This window comes from Acanthopagrus latus, chromosome 18, assembly GCF_904848185.1.
Source record: "Acanthopagrus latus isolate v.2019 chromosome 18, fAcaLat1.1, whole genome shotgun sequence".
Lineage (NCBI taxonomy): Eukaryota > Metazoa > Chordata > Actinopteri > Spariformes > Sparidae > Acanthopagrus > Acanthopagrus latus.
The window spans coordinates 20,347,344-20,366,000 of record NC_051056.1 but is presented as its reverse complement, the minus strand read 5'-3'; the positions used below and the strand labels follow the sequence as shown (position 1 = coordinate 20,366,000).

Sequence of the window (18,657 nt, the reverse complement as noted above, 5' to 3'; positions counted from 1 at the left end):
AGCATGTAAACACTTGATCAAGGTCCTCACTCTGTGTGTCAAAGTTGGCATAGAATGTGTGGAAAAGGTGTATTAATTGACTAAAGTTAATAAAATGTCTGTAGTCTATGGACTTGCTGTATGTGCATTGTAACGTGGGCGGCGAAGGGAAGTTTATGATCCGCTTATAGTGGCGATGGCTCCGGTTAGCTCAAACACACAGCAGGCAACACGTGGGATTTTCCGCATGTCATTTTAATACACTATACAGACCATACCATGCCAGATCTCTACGGCACTAGTTATTACATGCACTGGCGAACACAGGCCGCGGATCCAACAACCACCAACACATTACAGAATTAAATAAAAAGGGAGTCTTGACTCCGCTGGCGGCATATTTACGCATGGAGCGGAAGTACACCTTCTCTTCTTCTGGGTACGGGTCACATTACCCACTAAAAAAAAGAGGCATTCAATAACTCCGCCTAATTAGCATTATGTTTTATATGGACGCAAAGAAACAAGTGCGTTTCTGCACCATGGGCAGAAATATGAAACAACCGTCTAAAATGACTGCCGAGAACACGAGTCCAGTCTAATGTGCAGTAGGCTACTCAACCAAATCAACGGAAACACCAGCAAATTCAAAGTTCCCTCTTTGTTTTACTTTAGGATTTGGATACATGTTAAGTATACATTACAAACACTGAGGCCAAACATAGTTTGCAACTCTTGCGTGCGGCTATATTTAAGAACAGATGGGAAATGATTTCTATAACGTGGTAAACAGTCATATTGTAGTCTATAAAATCGATGCCAGAAAATTAACTAAATTTCACTCATCAGCTTGCATAGACTTGTAAATGACACACCGGTAGAGAGTGAAGTACAGACACAACTGTGGAGCAGTGTGGATCGTGTCAACACAGCAAAGAAACAAAGCTCACCGTCATCCCTTATAGAAGAGGACTCAAAATGCGACGACAGTATCACCAAATACAGTCATATGAAGGAGTAAAGATGCAAATAACACGCATCACACTTAGGCCGATATGCAATATGACCGAGGTTGTTTTCAGCTATTTTGGTGGTACTCTGTGTCCTCGGGGCGATAGAAAGGTTATAACAAGGAAAACGTGCCATTGACCACAAAGCAGTAAGAACATGGAATACATATAAACAGATTGTATATGACATTTTTATCAAGCTCTTACCTCTGCAGATCCCCTCCGCCTGTCAGGGAGCACTAGAGTATTAGCATGGCTGCCAGGGACTATAGTAGATCCTATACTCATTCTGGGGCCAACTAACATGTAGCGTTTGTCTCCAGATCTGTACTGGATGCTGTGACACAGAGTCCCGTCATAATTAGTCTCTTGGAGATATTTAGAAGTATAGTCTGTGGATTTGGAGCACTGCATCGCAATCAGCACGATGATGCTGATGATAAAAAGTACAGAGACTGAGCCCAAAGTTATCATCAGATAAAATGTCACATTGTCCTCCTCGTCAACTTTAGCGGCACTTTTAACATCAGAAGCAGCAAAAGCCTCTTTGGGCTCCACCAGTTTGACAACGACAGTAGCTGTTGCTGAGAGAGAAACGTTCCCATTGTCTTTGACCAGTATGAGCAGTTTATGCTCAGCCTCGTCTGTCTCTGTGAATGAACGAAGTGTTCTGATCTGTCCTGTATAGCGGTCCAAACCAAAGAGACTGTGGTCAGTGACTTCCTGCAGTGAAAAGAGCAACCAGCCGTTATATCCTATATCAGCGTCATAGGCTCTGACTTTAGTCACCAAGTGTCCTGCGTTCACATTGCGGGGAATCTCCTCCACACCTTCAGCAGAACCGTTGGAGCTGACTGGATACAGGATGACTGGAGCGTTGTCGTTCTGATCCAGAATGAACACGTTCACTGTGACGTTGCTGCTCAGTGACGGAGTTCCAGAATCTGTGGCCACAACTTGGAACTGGAACTTTTTCAGAGCCTCAAAGTCAAAACTTTTTAGAGCTGTGATGTGTCCGTTATCAGAGTTTACATTCAGGAAAGACATGATGTCATTCTGACTCCCTTCTCTCACAATATGATATGAAATCGCTGCATTATCATTCAGATCTTTGTCTGTTGCGCTGACAGAGAATATTGACGCTCCAGCCACATTATTTTCTACCAGATAAAACTGTAATGGATTTTGTTCAAACTGTGGTCTGTTGTCATTTACATCCGATATCTGAATATTTAATGTTTTAAAGGTAGATAAGGGAGGTTCACCACAGTCAGTGGCTTTTATTATCATTTCATAATGTGACACCTCCTCTCGATCCAGAAATCCTTTAGTGACAACTGAATATATGTTTTCTTTATACGAAGGTTTTAATTCAAAAGGCACGTCTGATGTTATACTGGAAATTATTTTACCATTCACACCAGAGTCTTTATCTGTCACACTGATTAGTGAAATAACTGTTCCAGGTTTTGAGTCTTCAGACACTGTATTTGACATAGATGTGATTTCTATTTCCGGTGGATTATCATTGACATCTTTTATCTTAATGATGACTCTACACTCACCTGTCAGTGGAGGTGTTCCTTTATCTGATGCCTCAACATCCAATTTATAAACGTCGTTTTCTTCATAGTCAACTATTCCTTTTACTCGAATCTCTCCAGTTAATTTGTCTAATTCAAAGATGTCATAGATTTCTTTCCTGAGAGTTTTTACAAGACTGTATTCAGTTTCGCTATTAGTGTCTTCATCGGCATCTGTCGCGTTCATTCTAAATATTGAAGTACCGACTGGAACATTTTCTTGTATTGAAATCTGATAAATCTCCTGACTAAACACTGGACGATTATCATTACTGTCAAGAACAATAATAGAAACGTTCAGTGTGCCTGATCTTGGAGGTTTACCTCCATCAACTGCTGTAACCAGCAGCGTGTGTTTGTCCTTTTGTTCTCTGTCTAATGATTTCTTCAGCACTAAAAATGGTATTTTGTCCTCATCATTTTGGCGAATGTCCACTTCAAAATGTTCATTTGACGTCAGTGTATATGTACGAATAGAATTAATTCCAGCATCGGGGTCGCGAGCAGCGTGGAGCTGAAATCGCCTCCCTGGTAATGTTTGTTCACCTATTTCAAATCTCTGTTCTTTTGCCTGAAAACTAGGTGAGTGGTCATTAACATCAGTTATTTCTACTATTACGTGGTGCATCTCCAAAGGGTTTTCAACAAGGATTTTCAGCTCCATCAGGCACGCACCGGTACCGCGACAGAGCTCTTCTCTGTCGATTTTCGTATGCACATACAGAGCTCCATTGTCCTGGTTTACCTCAAAATATGTCTCCTTAGATCCGGACACAACACGGAACCGTCGGTCATTTAACGAGTTTATGTCAAGGCCAAGATCCTTAGCAACATTTCCAACAGCAGTTCCTTCTTTCACCTCCTCCGGAACAGAGTATCTTATCTGAGCCACAGCCTGCTCTCCGAAAAACAGCAGCAGAGCCAAACCATACACAAGCAAATAGTGCTCCAGCGTTCGACTCTGTCCGTCCGTCCCCATCATTATACTTCAACTTAGAGAAAACACGAGCAAGATTTTTGTCAAGACAAAAAAACAAATCTTTATGTCCAAACCGTTGTGCTTCGCATAGTTTTCAAAACGTACAACACGATTCCATCGCCCGGCGTGTTTGATTCAAATGCCTGTTCTCCTCTAGCTGGCAAACAAAAGCTTTTTCAGGGGAGGGACAACGTGTTCTATCGTTTCCCAATGTTACAGTGACACCCAGAGGTCATCAAATGAAAGTAACAGACATTATATGGACTTGTACTTTATATTTAATGATATCATATTACTGTCCAAATCACTACGTCTTGTATTCAGAAAATAATACAAATGATCAGAAAGGAAACTAAAAACGAAACCCACATTTATACAGTCTCTGCTGCTTTCTCTCTAGTCCTCTTTCTGTGTGTTAAGTGATGCACTTCCTGAGATAATTTGTATTAGGAAGTGTCTTATGTCTTCACTTCAAAACTTTACTTTGTTTGTACCTTACATTATCTCTGGTGCACTATCTTCTTGTTGATTACAAATGCTCACGTGTTTTACTGTGGAAGGCAGTCAGAATCAGGCTCATATGTTTTGTCAGTCAAAGGTTGCTCCGTAACTAAACAACAAAACCCATACAAACTGCGCAACAACAGTCAGTACTAACTCTTTTTTAAAAATCACTTCGCCACTTTTTGGTATTTTTTTTTGCAGTGGATGCAACTGTCAATTACAGACTGAACAAACATTTTCAAACATATCAATCAGTTCTAGAATTTTAAGTGCTCTGTTTCGCTTGATAACGAAACAAAGCGTTTCAGCACCATGGACAGCGGGCAAGTCAAAATGAACTGCTGTATTCTCTAGTGTTTCTTTTTAAAGTCTTACCTCTCCAGACGGACGTCTTCTGTCAGGGAGCACTAGAGTATTAGCATGGCTGCCAGGGACTATAGTAGATCCTATACTCATTCTGGGGCCAACTAACATGTAGCGCTTGTCTCCAGATCTGTACTGGATGCTGTGACACAGAGTCCCGTCATAATTAGTCTCTTGGAGATATTTAGAAGTATAGTCTGTGGATTTGGAGCACTGCATCGCAATCAGCACGATGATGCTGATGATAAAAAGTACAGAGACTGAGCCCAAAGTTATCATCAGATAAAATGTCACATTGTCCTCCTCGTCAACTTTAGTGGCGCTTTTAACATCAGAAGCAGCAAAAGCCTCTTTGGGCTCCACCAGTTTGACAACGACAGTAGCTGATGCTGAGAGAGAAACGTTCCCATTGTCTTTGACCAGTATGAGCAGTTTATGCTCAGCCTCGTCTGTCTCTGTGAATGAGCGAAGTGTTCTGATCTGTCCTGTATAGCGGTCCAAACCAAAGAGACTGTGGTCAGTGACTTCCTGCAGTGAAAAGAGTAACCAGCCGTTATATCCTATATCAGCGTCATAGGCTCTGACTTTAGTCACCAAGTGTCCTGCGTTCACATTGCGAGGAATCTCCTCCACACCTTCAGCAGAACCGTTGGAGCTGACTGGATACAGGATGACTGGAGCGTTGTCGTTCTGATCCAGAATGAACACGTTCACTGTGACGTTGCTGCTCAGTGACGGAGTTCCAGAATCTGTGGCCACAACTTGGAACTGGAACGTTTTCAGAACCTCAAAGTCAAAACTTTTTAGAGCGGATATTTGACCATTATCTGAATTTATATTTAAAAACGCTGTAATTTTCCCCTGACCACCGTCCTCTCTCACTATATGATAAGTCAGGGCAGCATTTTCATTCAGGTCTTTGTCCGACGCAGTAACAGAAAATATTGGGTTTCCAGGCACGTTATTTTCTACCAGGTAAAGATCAATCGGGTTGTGGGGAAATTGTGGGACATTATCATTGACGTCTGAAACATCAATACTCAGAGTTTTGAATGTAGACAGGGGGGGCTGGCCACAGTCTGTAGCTGTTATTGTGATGTCATAATGCGAAACTGATTCTCGATCCAGACGCTGTTTCAAAACTAAGGAGTACATATTATCTTGGAATGATGGTTTTAAATCGAATGGCACATTTTCTGAAAGACTACAGATCACTTTACCGTTTAATCCGGCGTCTTGGTCAGTGATGCTGATAAGAGAAACCACAGTTCCAGGTTTGGAGTCTTCAGAGACCATGTTTGACAGGGACGTCACCTCTATTTGAGGTTTGTTATCGTTTTTGTCGAGCACTTTGATGATCACCCTGCAATCCGTACTCATCGGTGGCTGTCCTTTGTCACTGGCATGGACGTCCAACTTAAAAACGTCAACCCTCTCATAGTCAATTTCTCCCTTCACTCGAATCTCACCAGTGTCTTTATCCAAGCTAAACATGTCATATATTTTCCGGTCAAGCTGGCCACCGAAAAAATACTCAATTTCTCCATTTGTGCCCTCATCCACATCACTCGCCTTTACCGTGATTACACTTGTGTCTGAGGCGACATTTTCAGGCATTGTTACTGAATATACCTCCTGGCTGAATATAGGATGGTTATCATTTGAGTCGAGAACGATGACTGTGACATTAAGCGTCCCTGATCTCGGTGGATTTCCACCGTCAACTGCGGTCAGAATGAGTCTGTGCTCACTGTTCTTTTCACGATCCAGAGCCTTTTGCAGAACTACGAAAGGTATCTTGTCCTCACCTCTCTCTCGAATTTGTATACTAAAATATTCGTTTTGATTTAATTTATACAAGCGCACAGTGTTGGTGACAACATCTGGATCGTGCGCAGTTGGCAGCTGGAAACGTTTGCCAGGAAGGGTGGACTCAGAAATCTCTAATATTTTCTCTTCCTCCTGAAAGCTCGGCGAATGATCATTTACGTCCATGATTTCTACCCCCACATAATGTATCTCCATGGGGTTCTCAGCTACCATTTTAAGGTTAATCAAACACGGAGAGACGCTCTCGCAAAGCTCCTCTCGGTCGATGTTCTTATGTACGTACAAGACGCCATTGTTCTGATTTACTTCAAACTGAGCATCTTTAGTTCCCGAGACAATCCGAAACCGTCGTTCTCCCAGCGAACTGATGTCCAATCCGAGATCTTTAGCGACGTTTCCAACAACAGATCCCACTTTTGCCTCCTCTGGAACAGAATACTTAATCTGAGCTGAAACCCGCTCCACACAGCTGAGCAGCACAGAAAAGCGCAGGGCAAACCACCATGACTGTATTCCTCGTCTTTGTCCTCCGGCTCCCATCGTTTCAGGTTTGATTATTACAACATCCACTCACAGGTCCTTACGAAAAAAGGAAATGGCCTATTCCACAAAATAAACAGTTGGAACATATCCCATAATTTCAACGTTTCTGTACAAATGCAACAACGGCACCACTCGTTTCTGTTGAAGGTGCTGTCTCCTCTCTGTCGACCAGAACAAAACGTGTCTGTGAGGGGCAGGACCAACCAGCTCAGCAATTGATGCTGATATGACACTGACACCTTGTGGACTGGGCACATTATGACCTTTGTATGAGCAACCCGCGACATGAAGCCTGAAACCAGTGTGTTTGCAAACTGTAGCTCCTTAACTACAATTAATTTATACCTCTGATGACCATTTCTGAATCTATATTTTACAGTTTTAGATTGGGATTATCTATTTTTCTACCGTTCAAGGTAGATAAGTTCCCTTCATTTCTGTATAGCATGACAATAAATGAAGAGACTTGCTTTTGTCATGTGATTATAGCAGTGATAATTGTGTCATTATTGCTAAGGGTGAATAATTAGTATTCATTAAATTCCCTTGAGACCTAATGCACTGTAATGGATATTACTCTATTCAAGGGTCAGCTAATAAATGAATGACAAATGAATAGAAACTATAAGATTGTTCCAGCGGTGGGCAAGATACATCTGGATGTCTTAAAAATATTGTTAAATGGCATGCAGCCACAGCAATTAGATTTTTCCTGTTTATTGTCACTGAACCAGATAGAATAATCCTATATTGCAAATCTGTTACGTAGGTCTGTTTCACACAGAACAGATTGATTCACAAAAATGTGTGACAGGGTGTAAGAATGCTGACTGAATGGGAACTATGAACTTAATTCTGAACTACACTTAAGTCGACTTGCCACTCATTGCGTTGCCAAATGAAAATCCACAGATAAAAAAACAGGAACAAACTTTCAGCACCATGGACAGCACAGTGTCAGATCAGCACAGCAAAAAAACACAACTTCACTTAAAATTGAAATAATGCTCTTACCTCTGTAGATCCCCTCCTCCTGTCAGGGAGCACTAGAGTATTAGCATGGCTGCCAGGGACTATAGTAGATCCTATACTCATTCTGGGGCCAACTAACATGTAGCGTTTGTCTCCAGATCTGTACTGGATGCTGTGACACAGAGTCCCGTCATAATTAGTCTCTTGGAGATATTTAGAAGTATAGTCTGTGGATTTGGAGCACTGCATCGCAATCAGCACGATGATACTGATGATAAAAAGTACAGAGACTGAGCCCAAAGTTATCATCAGATAAAATGTCACATTGTCCTCCTCGTCAACTTTAGTGGCACTTTTAACATCAGTAGCAGCAAAAGCCTCTTTGGGCTCCACCAGTTTGACAATGACAGTAGCTGTTGCTGAGAGAGAAACGTTCCCATTGTCTTTGACCAGTATGAGCAGTTTATGCTCAGCCTCGTCTGTCTCTGTGAATGAGCGAAGTGTTCTGATCTGTCCTGTATAGCGGTCCAAACCAAAGAGACTGTGGTCAGTGACTTCCTGCAGTGAAAAGAGTAACCAGCCGTTATATCCTATATCAGCGTCATAGGCTCTGACTTTAGTCACCAAGTGTCCTGCGTTCACATTGCGGGGAATCTCCTCCACACCTTCAGCAGAACCGTTGGAGCTGACTGGATACAGGATGACTGGAGCGTTGTCGTTCTGATCCAGAATGAACACGTTCACTGTGACGTTGCTGCTCAGTGACGGAGTTCCAGAATCTGTGGCCACAACTTGGAACTGGAACGTTTTCAGAACTTCAAAGTCAAAACTTTTTAGAGCTGTGATGTGTCCGTTATCAGAGTTTACATTCAGGAAAGACATGATGTCATTCTGACTTCCTTCTCTCACAATATGATATGAAATCGCTGCATTATCATTCAGATCGTTGTCTGTTGCGCTGACAGAGAATATTAACGCTCCAGCCACATTATTTTCTACCAGATAAAACTGTAATGGATTTTGTTCAAAATGTGGTCTGTTGTCATTTACATCTGATATCTGAATATTGAGAGTTTTAAAAGTAGATAAGGGAGGTTCACCACAGTCAGTGGCTTTTATTATTATTTCATAATGTGACACCTCCTCTCGATCCAGAAATCCTTTAGTGACAACTGAATATATGTTTTCTTTATACGAAGGTTTTAACTCAAAAGGCACGTTTGACGTTATACTTGAAATTATTTTTCCATTCACACCAGAGTCTTTATCCCTCATACTGATGAGAGAGATCATTGTTCCAGGTTTTGAGTCTTCAGACACTGTATTTGACAGAGATGTTACTTCTATTTCCGGTGGATTATCATTGACATCTTTTATCTTGATAATGACTCTACACTCACCTGTCAGTGGAGGTGTTCCTTTATCTGATGCCTCAACATCCAGTTTATAAACGTCGTTTTTTTCATAATCCACTATTCCTTTTACTTGAATCACTCCAGTTAATTTGTCCAACTCAAAAATGTCATAAACTTCTTTCTTCAGAGTTTTTACAAGGCTGTATTCAATTTCGCTATTTGTTCCTTCATCTGGATCCGTTGCATTCATTCTAAATATTGAAGTATCGACTGGAACATTTTCTTGTATTGAAATCTGATAAATCTCCTGACTAAACACTGGACGATTATCATTACTGTCAAGAACAATAATAGAAACGTTCAGTGTTCCTGATCTTGGAGGTTTACCTCCATCAACTGCTGTAACCAGCAGCGTGTGTTTGTCCTTTTGTTCTCTGTCTAACGATTTCTTCAGCACTAAGAATGGTACCTTATCTTCGTCACTTTGGCGGATGTCTACTTCAAAATGTTCATTTGACGTCAATGTGTATGTACGAATAGAATTAATTCCAGCATCGGGGTCGCGAGCAGCATGGAGCTGAAATCGTCTTCCTGGTAATGTTTGTTCAAATATTTCAAATCGTTGTTCTTTTTCAGGGAAAGTAGGAGAATGATCATTTACATCAGTGATTTCTACAACCACGTAGTGTATTTCCAAAGGATTTTCTACAATGACTTTTAACTCCATTAGACATGCGCCGGTGCTCTGACACAGCTCCTCTCTGTCGATCTTACTCCGGACATAGAGAACCCCATTGTTCTGGTTTACCTCAAAATATGTCTCCTTAGATTCAGACACAACACGGAACCGTCGGTCAGACAAAGAGGAGACGTCGAGTCCAAGATCCTTTGCAACATTTCCAACAGCAGTTCCTTCTTTCACCTCCTCTGGAACAGAATATCTGATTTCTCCCAAAGCGCGTTTACCGATGAGCAGCAATAAAGCGAACTGAAAGCAGAACAAGGAGGAGACCCTTCCTCTGGTTTGTCTCTGGATCCCCATCGTTATCCACCAACTCATCAGCGCAAAAAATCCCGTTACTGCAATCAGTTACTATGTCAAACCCGCTGTTTGTGGCAAAATTACAAGTAAGACAACACGATTCCATCGAGTGGCGAGCTGATTCAAATGAAGTCTGCGTTTTCCAGGGGGCAAACAAAAGCTCTGCGAGGGGAGGGACAACGAGTTCTGTGGTTTCCTAATGTAATACTGACACCCAGAGGTCACTGTTAAAGCACCAGGCTGTTTGCAATCTAAACAGATCACCACATTCAGACTTCATGCACCATTAACATTTCAGCATGGAAACACCTAATCAAGGTCTTCAATCTGTGTGTCAAAATATGCATCGAATATGTGTAGTCAATAGACTTACTGTATGTGCACCTTGTTTTATATGGACAAGAGAGCAAGTTCGTTTCAGCACCATGGGCAGAGATGTGAAACAAACGTCCCACGTGACTGCTTGAGAACAAGAGTCCAGCCTGATGCGCAGTATGCTGCTCAACCAAATCAACTGACATACCTTTAAATTGTCATAGACTTCTTTCTTCAGAGTTTTAACGAGGCTGTATTCAATTTCGCTATTGCTGCCTTCATCTGGATCCGTGGCATTCATTCTAAATATTGAAGTACCGATTGAAACATTTTCGTGTATTGAAATCTGATAAATCTCCTGACTAAACTAAATTCAAACTCAAACTTCCCTGTTCGTTGTAGTCCAGGACTTGGATGCAGGTTAAGGATATATTACAGAACTTCAACTGTTTGACATTTTTACATGGGGCTATATTTAAGAATAGACTGCAAAACATTTCTGTAATGGGCTGAGCTGCATGTCGAAGCGTCCTTGAGCGAGATACTGAATCCCACGTTGCTCACTAGTGAGGGCCCTGCGATGAGCTGGCGACTTATCCAGGGAGTAACCTGCCCTCGCCCTGAGACAAGGCTGGGATTGGCTCCAGCAGCAACACCCCGCAACCCCATGGAAAGGGATAAGCGGTTCAGACAATGACCTGACATGACATGACATTTCTGTAATGTGGTAAACAGTCATATTGTAGTCCACAACCTCGATGCCAGACGATTAACTATTTAATTTTCACTAATCAGCTTGTATAGACTTGCACATGAAAAATCGGTGGCAAGTTAAGTACAGGATCAACTGTGGGGCAGTATAGCTAGTGTCATAACAGCAAAGCAAACAAACAAAGAAGACCATCATCCCTTACAGAAAAAGTCTAAAAAAGTGGCGACAGTATCACCAAATAGAGTCATATGAACGAGTAAATATGCAAATAATACGCATCACACTTCAGCCGATATGTACCGAGCTTGCTTTAGGTACGTTGGTGGTACTCTGTGTCCTCGAGGCGATAGACAGGTTATAACATAGAAAACGTGCCACTGACCACAAAGTAGTAAGAACATGGAATACATATGAGCATGTTGTATATATTTTTATCAAACTCTTACCTCTCCAGATCCCCTCCTCCTGTCAGGGAGCACTAGAGTATTAGCATGGCTGCCAGGGACTATAGTAGATCCTATACTCATTCTGGGTCCAACTAACATGTAGCGTTTGTCTCCAGATCTGTACTGGATGCTGTGACACAGAGTCCCGTCATAATTAGTCTCTTGGAGATATTTAGAAGTATAGTCTGTGGATTTGGAGCACTGCATCGCGATCAGCACGATGATACTGATGATAAAAAGTACAGAGACTGAGCCCAAAGTTATCATCAGATAAAATGTCACATTGTCCTCCTCGTCAACTTTAGTGGCACTTTTAACATCAGAGGCAGCAAAAGCCTCTTTGGGCTCCACCAGTTTGACAATGACAGTAGCTGTTGCTGAGAGAGAAACGTTCCCATTGTCTTTGACCAGTATGAGCAGTTTATGCTCAGCCTCGTCTGTCTCTGTGAATGAGCGAAGTGTTCTGATCTGTCCTGTATAGCGGTCCAAACCAAAGAGACTGTGGTCAGTGACTTCCTGCAGTGAAAAGAGTAACCAGCCGTTATATCCTATATCAGCGTCATAGGCTCTGACTTTAGTCACCAAGTGTCCTGCGTTCACATTGCGGGGAATCTCCTCCACACCTTCAGCAGAACCGTTGGAGCTGACTGGATACAGGATGACTGGAGCGTTGTCGTTCTGATCCAGAATGAACACGTTCACTGTGACGTTGCTGCTCAGTGACGGAGTTCCAGAATCTGTGGCCACAACTTGAAACTGGAACGTTTTCAGAACCTCAAAGTCAAAACTTTTTAATGCTGTGATGTGTCCATTATCTGAATTGACACTGAGGAAAGATGTGATATCACTGTGCTGCCCATCACCTCTCACAATGTGATATGTTATTAGTGCATTTTCATTCAGGTCTTTATCAGCAGCGCTTACTGAAAATATTGAAGCGCCCGGGGCATTGTTTTCTACCAGGTAGAGTTCAAAGGGATTCTGACTGAAAATCGGCTTGTTGTCATTGACATCAGACACCTGGACACTCAGGGTCTTCACTGTGGAAAGTGGAGGTTCACCGCAGTCAGTAGCTGTTATTGTGATGTCATAATGGGACACAGTTTCTCGATCTAAACGCCCCTTTGTGACAAGAGAGTACATATTTTCTTCAATGGATGGCGTCAGATCAAACGGAACATCACCTGAGATTTTACAAATAACTTTTCCATTAAGACCAGAATCTCTGTCAGTAACACTGATGAGGGAGATGACAGTGCCAGGCTTTGAGTTTTCTGGGACTACATTAGACAGTGATGTTACTTCAATATCTGGCTTGTTATCGTTTACATCTTTTATTTTGATTACAACTCTACTCTCAGCTGTCCAAGGTGGCAGGCCTTTATCTGAAGCCTGCAGATCTAATCTGTAAATTTCAGTGTCCTCGAAGTCCACGTTCCCTTTTAAATGAATCTCCCCTGTCACGCTGTCTAATTCAAATGTTTCGTGCACTTTTTTCTTTTGTGTTTTTCCAAACATGTATTCAATTTCACTGTTCAAACCTTCATCTAAGTCTGTAGCATTTAATTGTATCACAAGAGTTCCTATCGGGGAATTTTCATCTAGTACCACAGTATATATATCTTTGCTGAACACAGGGCGGTTATCATTTGTATCCAGCACTGTGATCGTTAAATTCAGACTCCCAGATTTTGACGGACTGCCTCCATCAAGAGCAGTTAACACTAAATGGTGTTCTGCCTTTTGCTCCCTGTCCAGAGGCTTTTTCAGCACTAAGAACGGGATCTTATCTTCCTCGCTGTCTCTGATTTCGATGTCAAAAAAGTCATTCTGGCTCAGTTTATATAATCGGACTGACTGTGCGCCGACATCAGGGTCTCTGGCTGCATGGATTTGGAAACGAGTACCTGGAGGAGTGTGCTCCGCTATTTCCAGCCGCTGCTCGCTTTCTGGGAACGTCGGTGAGTGGTCATTAACGTCCGTTATTTCAACACCGACGTAATGTATCTCCAGGGGACTTTCCACCACAATTTTCAGGTTTATCAAACAAACCTTGATGCCTTCGCAGAGCTCTTCCCGGTCCACATTTTTCCCAATGTACAGCCCCCCATTGTTTTGACTCAGCTGGAAGAGAGCGTGATTGGGCCCCGAAACAATACGAAACCGCCTGTCTGTCAAAGTGCTGATGTCGAGTCCTAAATCCTTGGCCACATTTCCAACAGAGGATCCCACCTGCACTTCTTCCGGAACGGAGTATCTTAACTGGGCCACAATGCGCTCCACACAGCACAGCAACACAATCCCGGCAACCCAGCAGCAGTTCACTCGCTGCCTTTGTCCTCGTTCTCCCATTGTGAAGCAAAAAAAATGAAGGTTTTCTGTGAAGCAAATACAGTGATCCAACTGCTCACCAGAGCAGTCTAATTAGATCCACCTCACGACTCTCAAATCGACGCTTTTACACAAATATATAAAACGATGTGTATGTTACTACATACAGAGCCTACGATGTGTACACCGTCAGCAAAGACTCTCCATCAGAAATGATCCCGAGATGGGCAGGGCCTGTTTAGACTGAGCAACACAACCGTTAGCACACACTGACACCATGTGGCCTGTGAGCTGCAACACGAAATCACATCGCAAGTGTTTTTTCCTCAACACCTCCTTCTCTACTGCAATCCACGCATATGTCCCTCCATCCTGCCAACTCCTAAAGGACATGCGATGAGCTGATGAGTTAAAACGCATCTCAGTCTCACGTTGTGGAGGATACCCACGTCTGACTTCTCCAGCAAGTCAGCTACATGTTTTCTAAGTATGTCAGCAACCTCCTGATCAGCTTGTTGTGCAACTTTCGAATCATCAACAGCACGATGAATAACACCTGCAATACAATGCATCTTTTGTTAAATGGTATGCTGTCACATCAACTTCGAATTTGCTCGGTTAATGTCATCGAGCCACATAAAAGAATCACACCTTTCATGTCTGCTACTGAGGTCAGTTTTGATCAAAACGGATTGATTCACAAACGTGTGACCGAATGTAACAATACTGAATAGTGAACGTGTATTTTAAACTTAATTCAGAGCAAAACTTACGTCAACTTGTCCTTAATTGCATTGCAAAATGAAAATCCGCCAAAAAAAAAAAAACCCTTTCAGCACCATGGACAGCACAATTTCAGATCAGCAGAGCAAAAAACATTTCTTGAATTAAAATCGGAATAATGCTCTTACCTCTCCAGATCCCCTCCTCCTGTCAGGGAGCACTAGAGTGTTAGCATGGCTGCCAGGGACTATAGTAGATCCTATACTCATTCTGGGTCCAACTAACATGTAGCGTTTGTCTCCAGATCTGTACTGGATGCTGTGACACAGAGTCCCGTCATAATTAGTCTCTTGGAGATATTTAGAAGTATAGTCTGTGGATTTGGAGCACTGCATCGCGATCAGCACGATGATACTGATGATAAAAAGTACAGAGACGGAGCCCAAAGTTATCATCAGATAAAATGTCACATTGTCCTCCTCGTCAACTTTAGTGGCGCTTTTAACATCAGAGGCAGCAAAAGCCTCTTTGGGCTCCACCAGTTTGACAATGACAGTAGCTGTTGCTGAGAGAGAAACGTTCCCATTGTCTTTGACCAGTATGAGCAGTTTATGCTCAGCCTCGTCTGTCTCTGTGAATGAGCGAAGTGTTCTGATCTGTCCTGTATAGCGGTCCAAACCAAAGAGACTGTGGTCAGTGACTTCCTGCAGTGAGAAGAGCAACCAGCCGTTATATCCTATATCAGCGTCATAGGCTCTGACTTTAGTCACCAAGTGTCCTGCGTTCACATTGCGGGGAATCTCCTCCACACCTTCAGCAGAACCGTTGGAGCTGACTGGATACAGGATGACTGGAGCGTTGTCGTTCTGATCCAGAATGAACACGTTCACTGTGACGTTGCTGCTCAGTGACGGAGTTCCAGAATCTGTGGCCACAACTTGGAACTGGAACGTTTTCAGGATTTCAAAGTCAAAACTTCTCAGCGCAGATATGGTGCCATTGGCTTCATTTATATTCAAAAATGAGGTCACAGTGGGACCTGGACTCCGGCTGAGTGAATATGAGACTGCCGCATTTTCACCTCCATCGGCATCTAACGCACTCACAGAAAAAATGGACATTCCAGCCTTGTTGTTTTCCGGCACATAAAACGTATATGGGCTCTCAGTGAACAAAGGTCTGTTATCATTAACATCCAGCACATCTACCTGTATCACCTTTGTGGAGGACAGAGTGGGGCTACCTAAATCCTTTGCTGTTATTGTAATCTCATACATAGATGTTGTTTCTTTATCTAGGTAGTCCTTGGTGACCAAAGAGTAAGACTGACCGTCAGGTGACGGCTTTAAGTCGAAAGGTAAATGAGCGGGAACACTGCACACCACCTGCCCGTTCACACCTGAGTCAAGGTCCGTCACAGCCATCAGCGCCACCACGGTGCCAGGAGGTGCATCCTCTCGGATGCGACCTGAAAGGGATGTGATTTCTATTTCGGGCGGGTTGTCATTCACATCTTCCACTCTGACAACCACGTTGCAGTGTGTGGAGAGGGACACGGCACCTTTGTCTGAAGCCAGCACCTTAATCTCATACACTTGCTTTTCCTCATAATCGAGGCCTCCCTTCACCGTTAGTCTGCCAGTTCTACTATCCAGATCAAAAGGCTCTGATGAGAGTCCTCTGTGTTTACTCCGTAAAGTATATTCTATCTCACTGTTTATCCCCTCATCTGAGTCTGATGCGTTTACTGTCACCAGGAATGTCCCTGCAGGTGCGTTTTCTTTTATTGTTATGGTATAAATTTGTTTATCACATACTGGTGAGTTGTCGTTAACGTCCGATACATTGACAGTGATGTTTATAGTACCAGATTTTGATGGTTTGCCCCCATCTGTAGCTGTTAGTAGTAACCAGTGTTGAGCGGCTTGTTCTCTATCCAAAGGCCGCTGTAATATCAGGAATGGGACCTTTCCATCCTCCCCAAATTCCTCTGTTTCCAGGCGAAAATACGGGTTATGGTTTATTTTATATGCCTGTAAGGAATTCAAACCAACATCCAGGTCGTGGGCTCCTTCTATCTGAAATCGAGATCCGACTACGGCGGACTCCAGCACCTCTAATGTATAGTTCTCCTCAGGAAATTTCGGCGAGTGGTCATTTACATCGAGAATCTCGACTACGACTTGGTGCATCTCGAGAGGATTTTCTACCACTGCTTTCAGATTTGTGATGCACGGAACCGTTTTTGCGCACAGCTCCTCCCTGTCAGCTCTCTGGTTCACTAACAGAACTCCATCTCTCGGGTTTACCTTGAACAGATCCTGCTTTGTCCCCGACACGACGCGCAGATTCCTGTCCGCCAGCCTCCCGAGATCTAATCCAAGGTCCTTGGCTATATTTCCAACAGCGGTGCCCACTTTTACCTCCTCTTGAATAGTGTAACGTATCTGAGCAGATATTCCCTCCAGATGAGTCCCAATCAGCAGAGCCAGACAAAAGGAAATCCACACATCCAGCCGTCTTCCTCTGATATCCGTTATCGCCATTTTTTTTAGCAAAAATATTTGAATCAACGGTCTTAAACCCGCTGCAAAATTCTTCTTGAATTTTCAGTTTCCTCTTGCGATTAAAATACAATTCATGTCCGCGGGAACCATCATACTGACTGAAGAACGAGCGTGCGTTCTTTCACCTCTCTCTTTGGGTTGTTACTGAATGCACATGCAAAAGAAAGCCTCCTCACACACAGCCTCTGTAGTGATATTTAGTGTAACAGCACCACCTGTTGTCACTGGAGGGATGGTGCTTTCAGCTGAGCCTACAGTGTAGCCCAGGTGATTTTGCTGAAATACTACCCCACATCTACATTCAGCCAGTAGGCGCTCTGAGCGAGAGCTGAAGTTATAATTACATCAGTCCAGAAGAAAATGGTCTCATTTTAGCAGCACCCGTGTGTTAAAAGTTGAGTCTTACAAGTGGATTCTGAAAATACATATTTCAAATTTTCTCAAATCTCCTATTTCACGTTATGTTGTTAATTTGAAGCCTTTTATCATATGATGTCTTGTTTTATAATATCCACTCCCTACAACTCGCATATCTAGTCAAAGATCGTGTAATTAAAGTAACAATAAAACCTTCAATTGTTAGCCTTCACTTATTTATTAAGAAAGTAAGTACGCATCCGTTTTACTTTTTACTTGACATTTTAAAGAATGTTGGCAACAAAGTGTGCAAATATGACAACAAACAATCAGAAAATGCACATGATCTTCTTTACAACATCAACAAGGACTTGTCCTGGAAAGAGCTGTATTAATTGTAGTATGAGGTAAAGGTGATTTCCCTGAAAGAAGAGTAAAACCCAAACATAAAGTCACATATTTGCACCATACGGCTATCTCTGGGCTTTATTTTATAGCTGTTTACAGGGAAATTCTAGAGCTGTATGCATATAATATTACAAGTAAAAATTACGAACCCTAACATAAAGCGGTAATTTACGTGTCATTGTGTTTGGGACATTGTAGTAGAGTTGTCGACATTAACATTCAGCCTGCTTCGGCTCTGTGTTTCATCTACTCAGCACACACCCACAATCTTCCTCTTGTTGCAGCGGTGAGCAGCGACATCTCATGGATTCAACCTGCAAGTGCAGCTCCGAGGAGCCCACTCGTGTGTCTGCATTGTTCATATGTAATCGTGCCTTGTGCGTCACGCTGAAGCCTCATCACACTGCAGCACAGCGTGGAAGAAATAATGGATTTTGTTAGAAAGGGGGGAAATAACGATTGGACTAACAACAACCAGGAAATAAAGTGACCCACATTTAAAAGAAAAAAAAAAAAAAGAAAAGAAAAACCCATTTCCTCGCATCCCACCCCTCCCACATGCTGCGGCTGCGTATCGGTTCTGGAAATAGGCCAAACGTTTACGTGCGCGCTCACGAGCGCTGCCGCATTCTGCAACA

General features: G+C 42.7%; 5 protein-coding genes across 5 annotated transcripts in view; all 5 read right to left on the bottom strand.

The window, feature by feature from the left end:
• LOC119007749 (protocadherin alpha-C2-like) overlaps positions 1–3,598 on the bottom strand; it is a 191,839-nt gene extending 188,241 nt beyond the window's left edge. Inside the window, exon 1 of the mRNA XM_037077630.1 lies at positions 1,197–3,598. Coding sequence (XP_036933525.1) covers positions 1,197–3,554 — 2,358 coding nt within the window. The 5' untranslated portion in view covers positions 3,555–3,598. The remainder of the gene's footprint in view (positions 1–1,196) is intronic.
• Positions 3,599–4,418: 820 nt separating this feature from the next.
• LOC119007764 (protocadherin alpha-8-like) lies at positions 4,419–6,936 on the bottom strand. Its single transcript, XM_037077656.1, has one exon. The coding sequence runs from the start codon at positions 6,786–6,788 to the stop codon at positions 4,419–4,421; it is 2,370 nt and encodes a 789-aa protein (XP_036933551.1). The 5' UTR covers positions 6,789–6,936.
• An 845-nt stretch (positions 6,937–7,781) lies between these two features.
• Positions 7,782–10,269, bottom strand: LOC119008069 (protocadherin alpha-8-like). The gene has a single exon (XM_037078105.1). The coding sequence runs from the start codon at positions 10,176–10,178 to the stop codon at positions 7,782–7,784; it is 2,397 nt and encodes a 798-aa protein (XP_036934000.1). The 5' UTR covers positions 10,179–10,269.
• A 1,352-nt stretch (positions 10,270–11,621) lies between these two features.
• Positions 11,622–14,417, bottom strand: LOC119007765 (protocadherin alpha-3-like). Its single transcript, XM_037077657.1, has one exon. The coding sequence runs from the start codon at positions 13,983–13,985 to the stop codon at positions 11,622–11,624; it is 2,364 nt and encodes a 787-aa protein (XP_036933552.1). The 5' UTR covers positions 13,986–14,417.
• LOC119008067 (protocadherin alpha-3-like) lies at positions 14,154–17,370 on the bottom strand. Its single transcript, XM_037078102.1, has 2 exons — positions 14,876–17,370; positions 14,154–14,255 (listed from the first exon to the last, which is right to left on the bottom strand). Exons 1-2 carry the CDS (start codon positions 17,231–17,233, stop codon positions 14,154–14,156), a joined length of 2,460 nt encoding a protein of 819 aa, XP_036933997.1. The 5' UTR covers positions 17,234–17,370.
• Between the last annotated feature and the right edge of the window lie 1,287 nt (positions 17,371–18,657).

What these genes read in the sequence shown, in the direction of transcription:
- LOC119007764 (XM_037077656.1), bottom strand. Translation starts at nt 6,788, where the DNA reads ATGGGAGCCGGAGGACAAAGACGAGGAATACAGTCATGGTGGTTTGCC.
- LOC119008069 (XM_037078105.1), bottom strand. Translation starts at nt 10,178, where the DNA reads ATGAGTTGGTGGATAACGATGGGGATCCAGAGACAAACCAGAGGAAGG.
- LOC119007765 (XM_037077657.1), bottom strand. Translation starts at nt 13,985, where the DNA reads ATGGGAGAACGAGGACAAAGGCAGCGAGTGAACTGCTGCTGGGTTGCC.
- LOC119008067 (XM_037078102.1), bottom strand. Translation starts at nt 17,233, where the DNA reads ATGGCGATAACGGATATCAGAGGAAGACGGCTGGATGTGTGGATTTCC. An exon ending in GGAGGAGGGGATCTGGAGAG is followed by an intron (nt 14,256 to 14,875) that starts GTAAGAGCATTA and finishes TTCGTGTTGCAG; the next exon opens with CTCACAGGCCACATGGTGTC.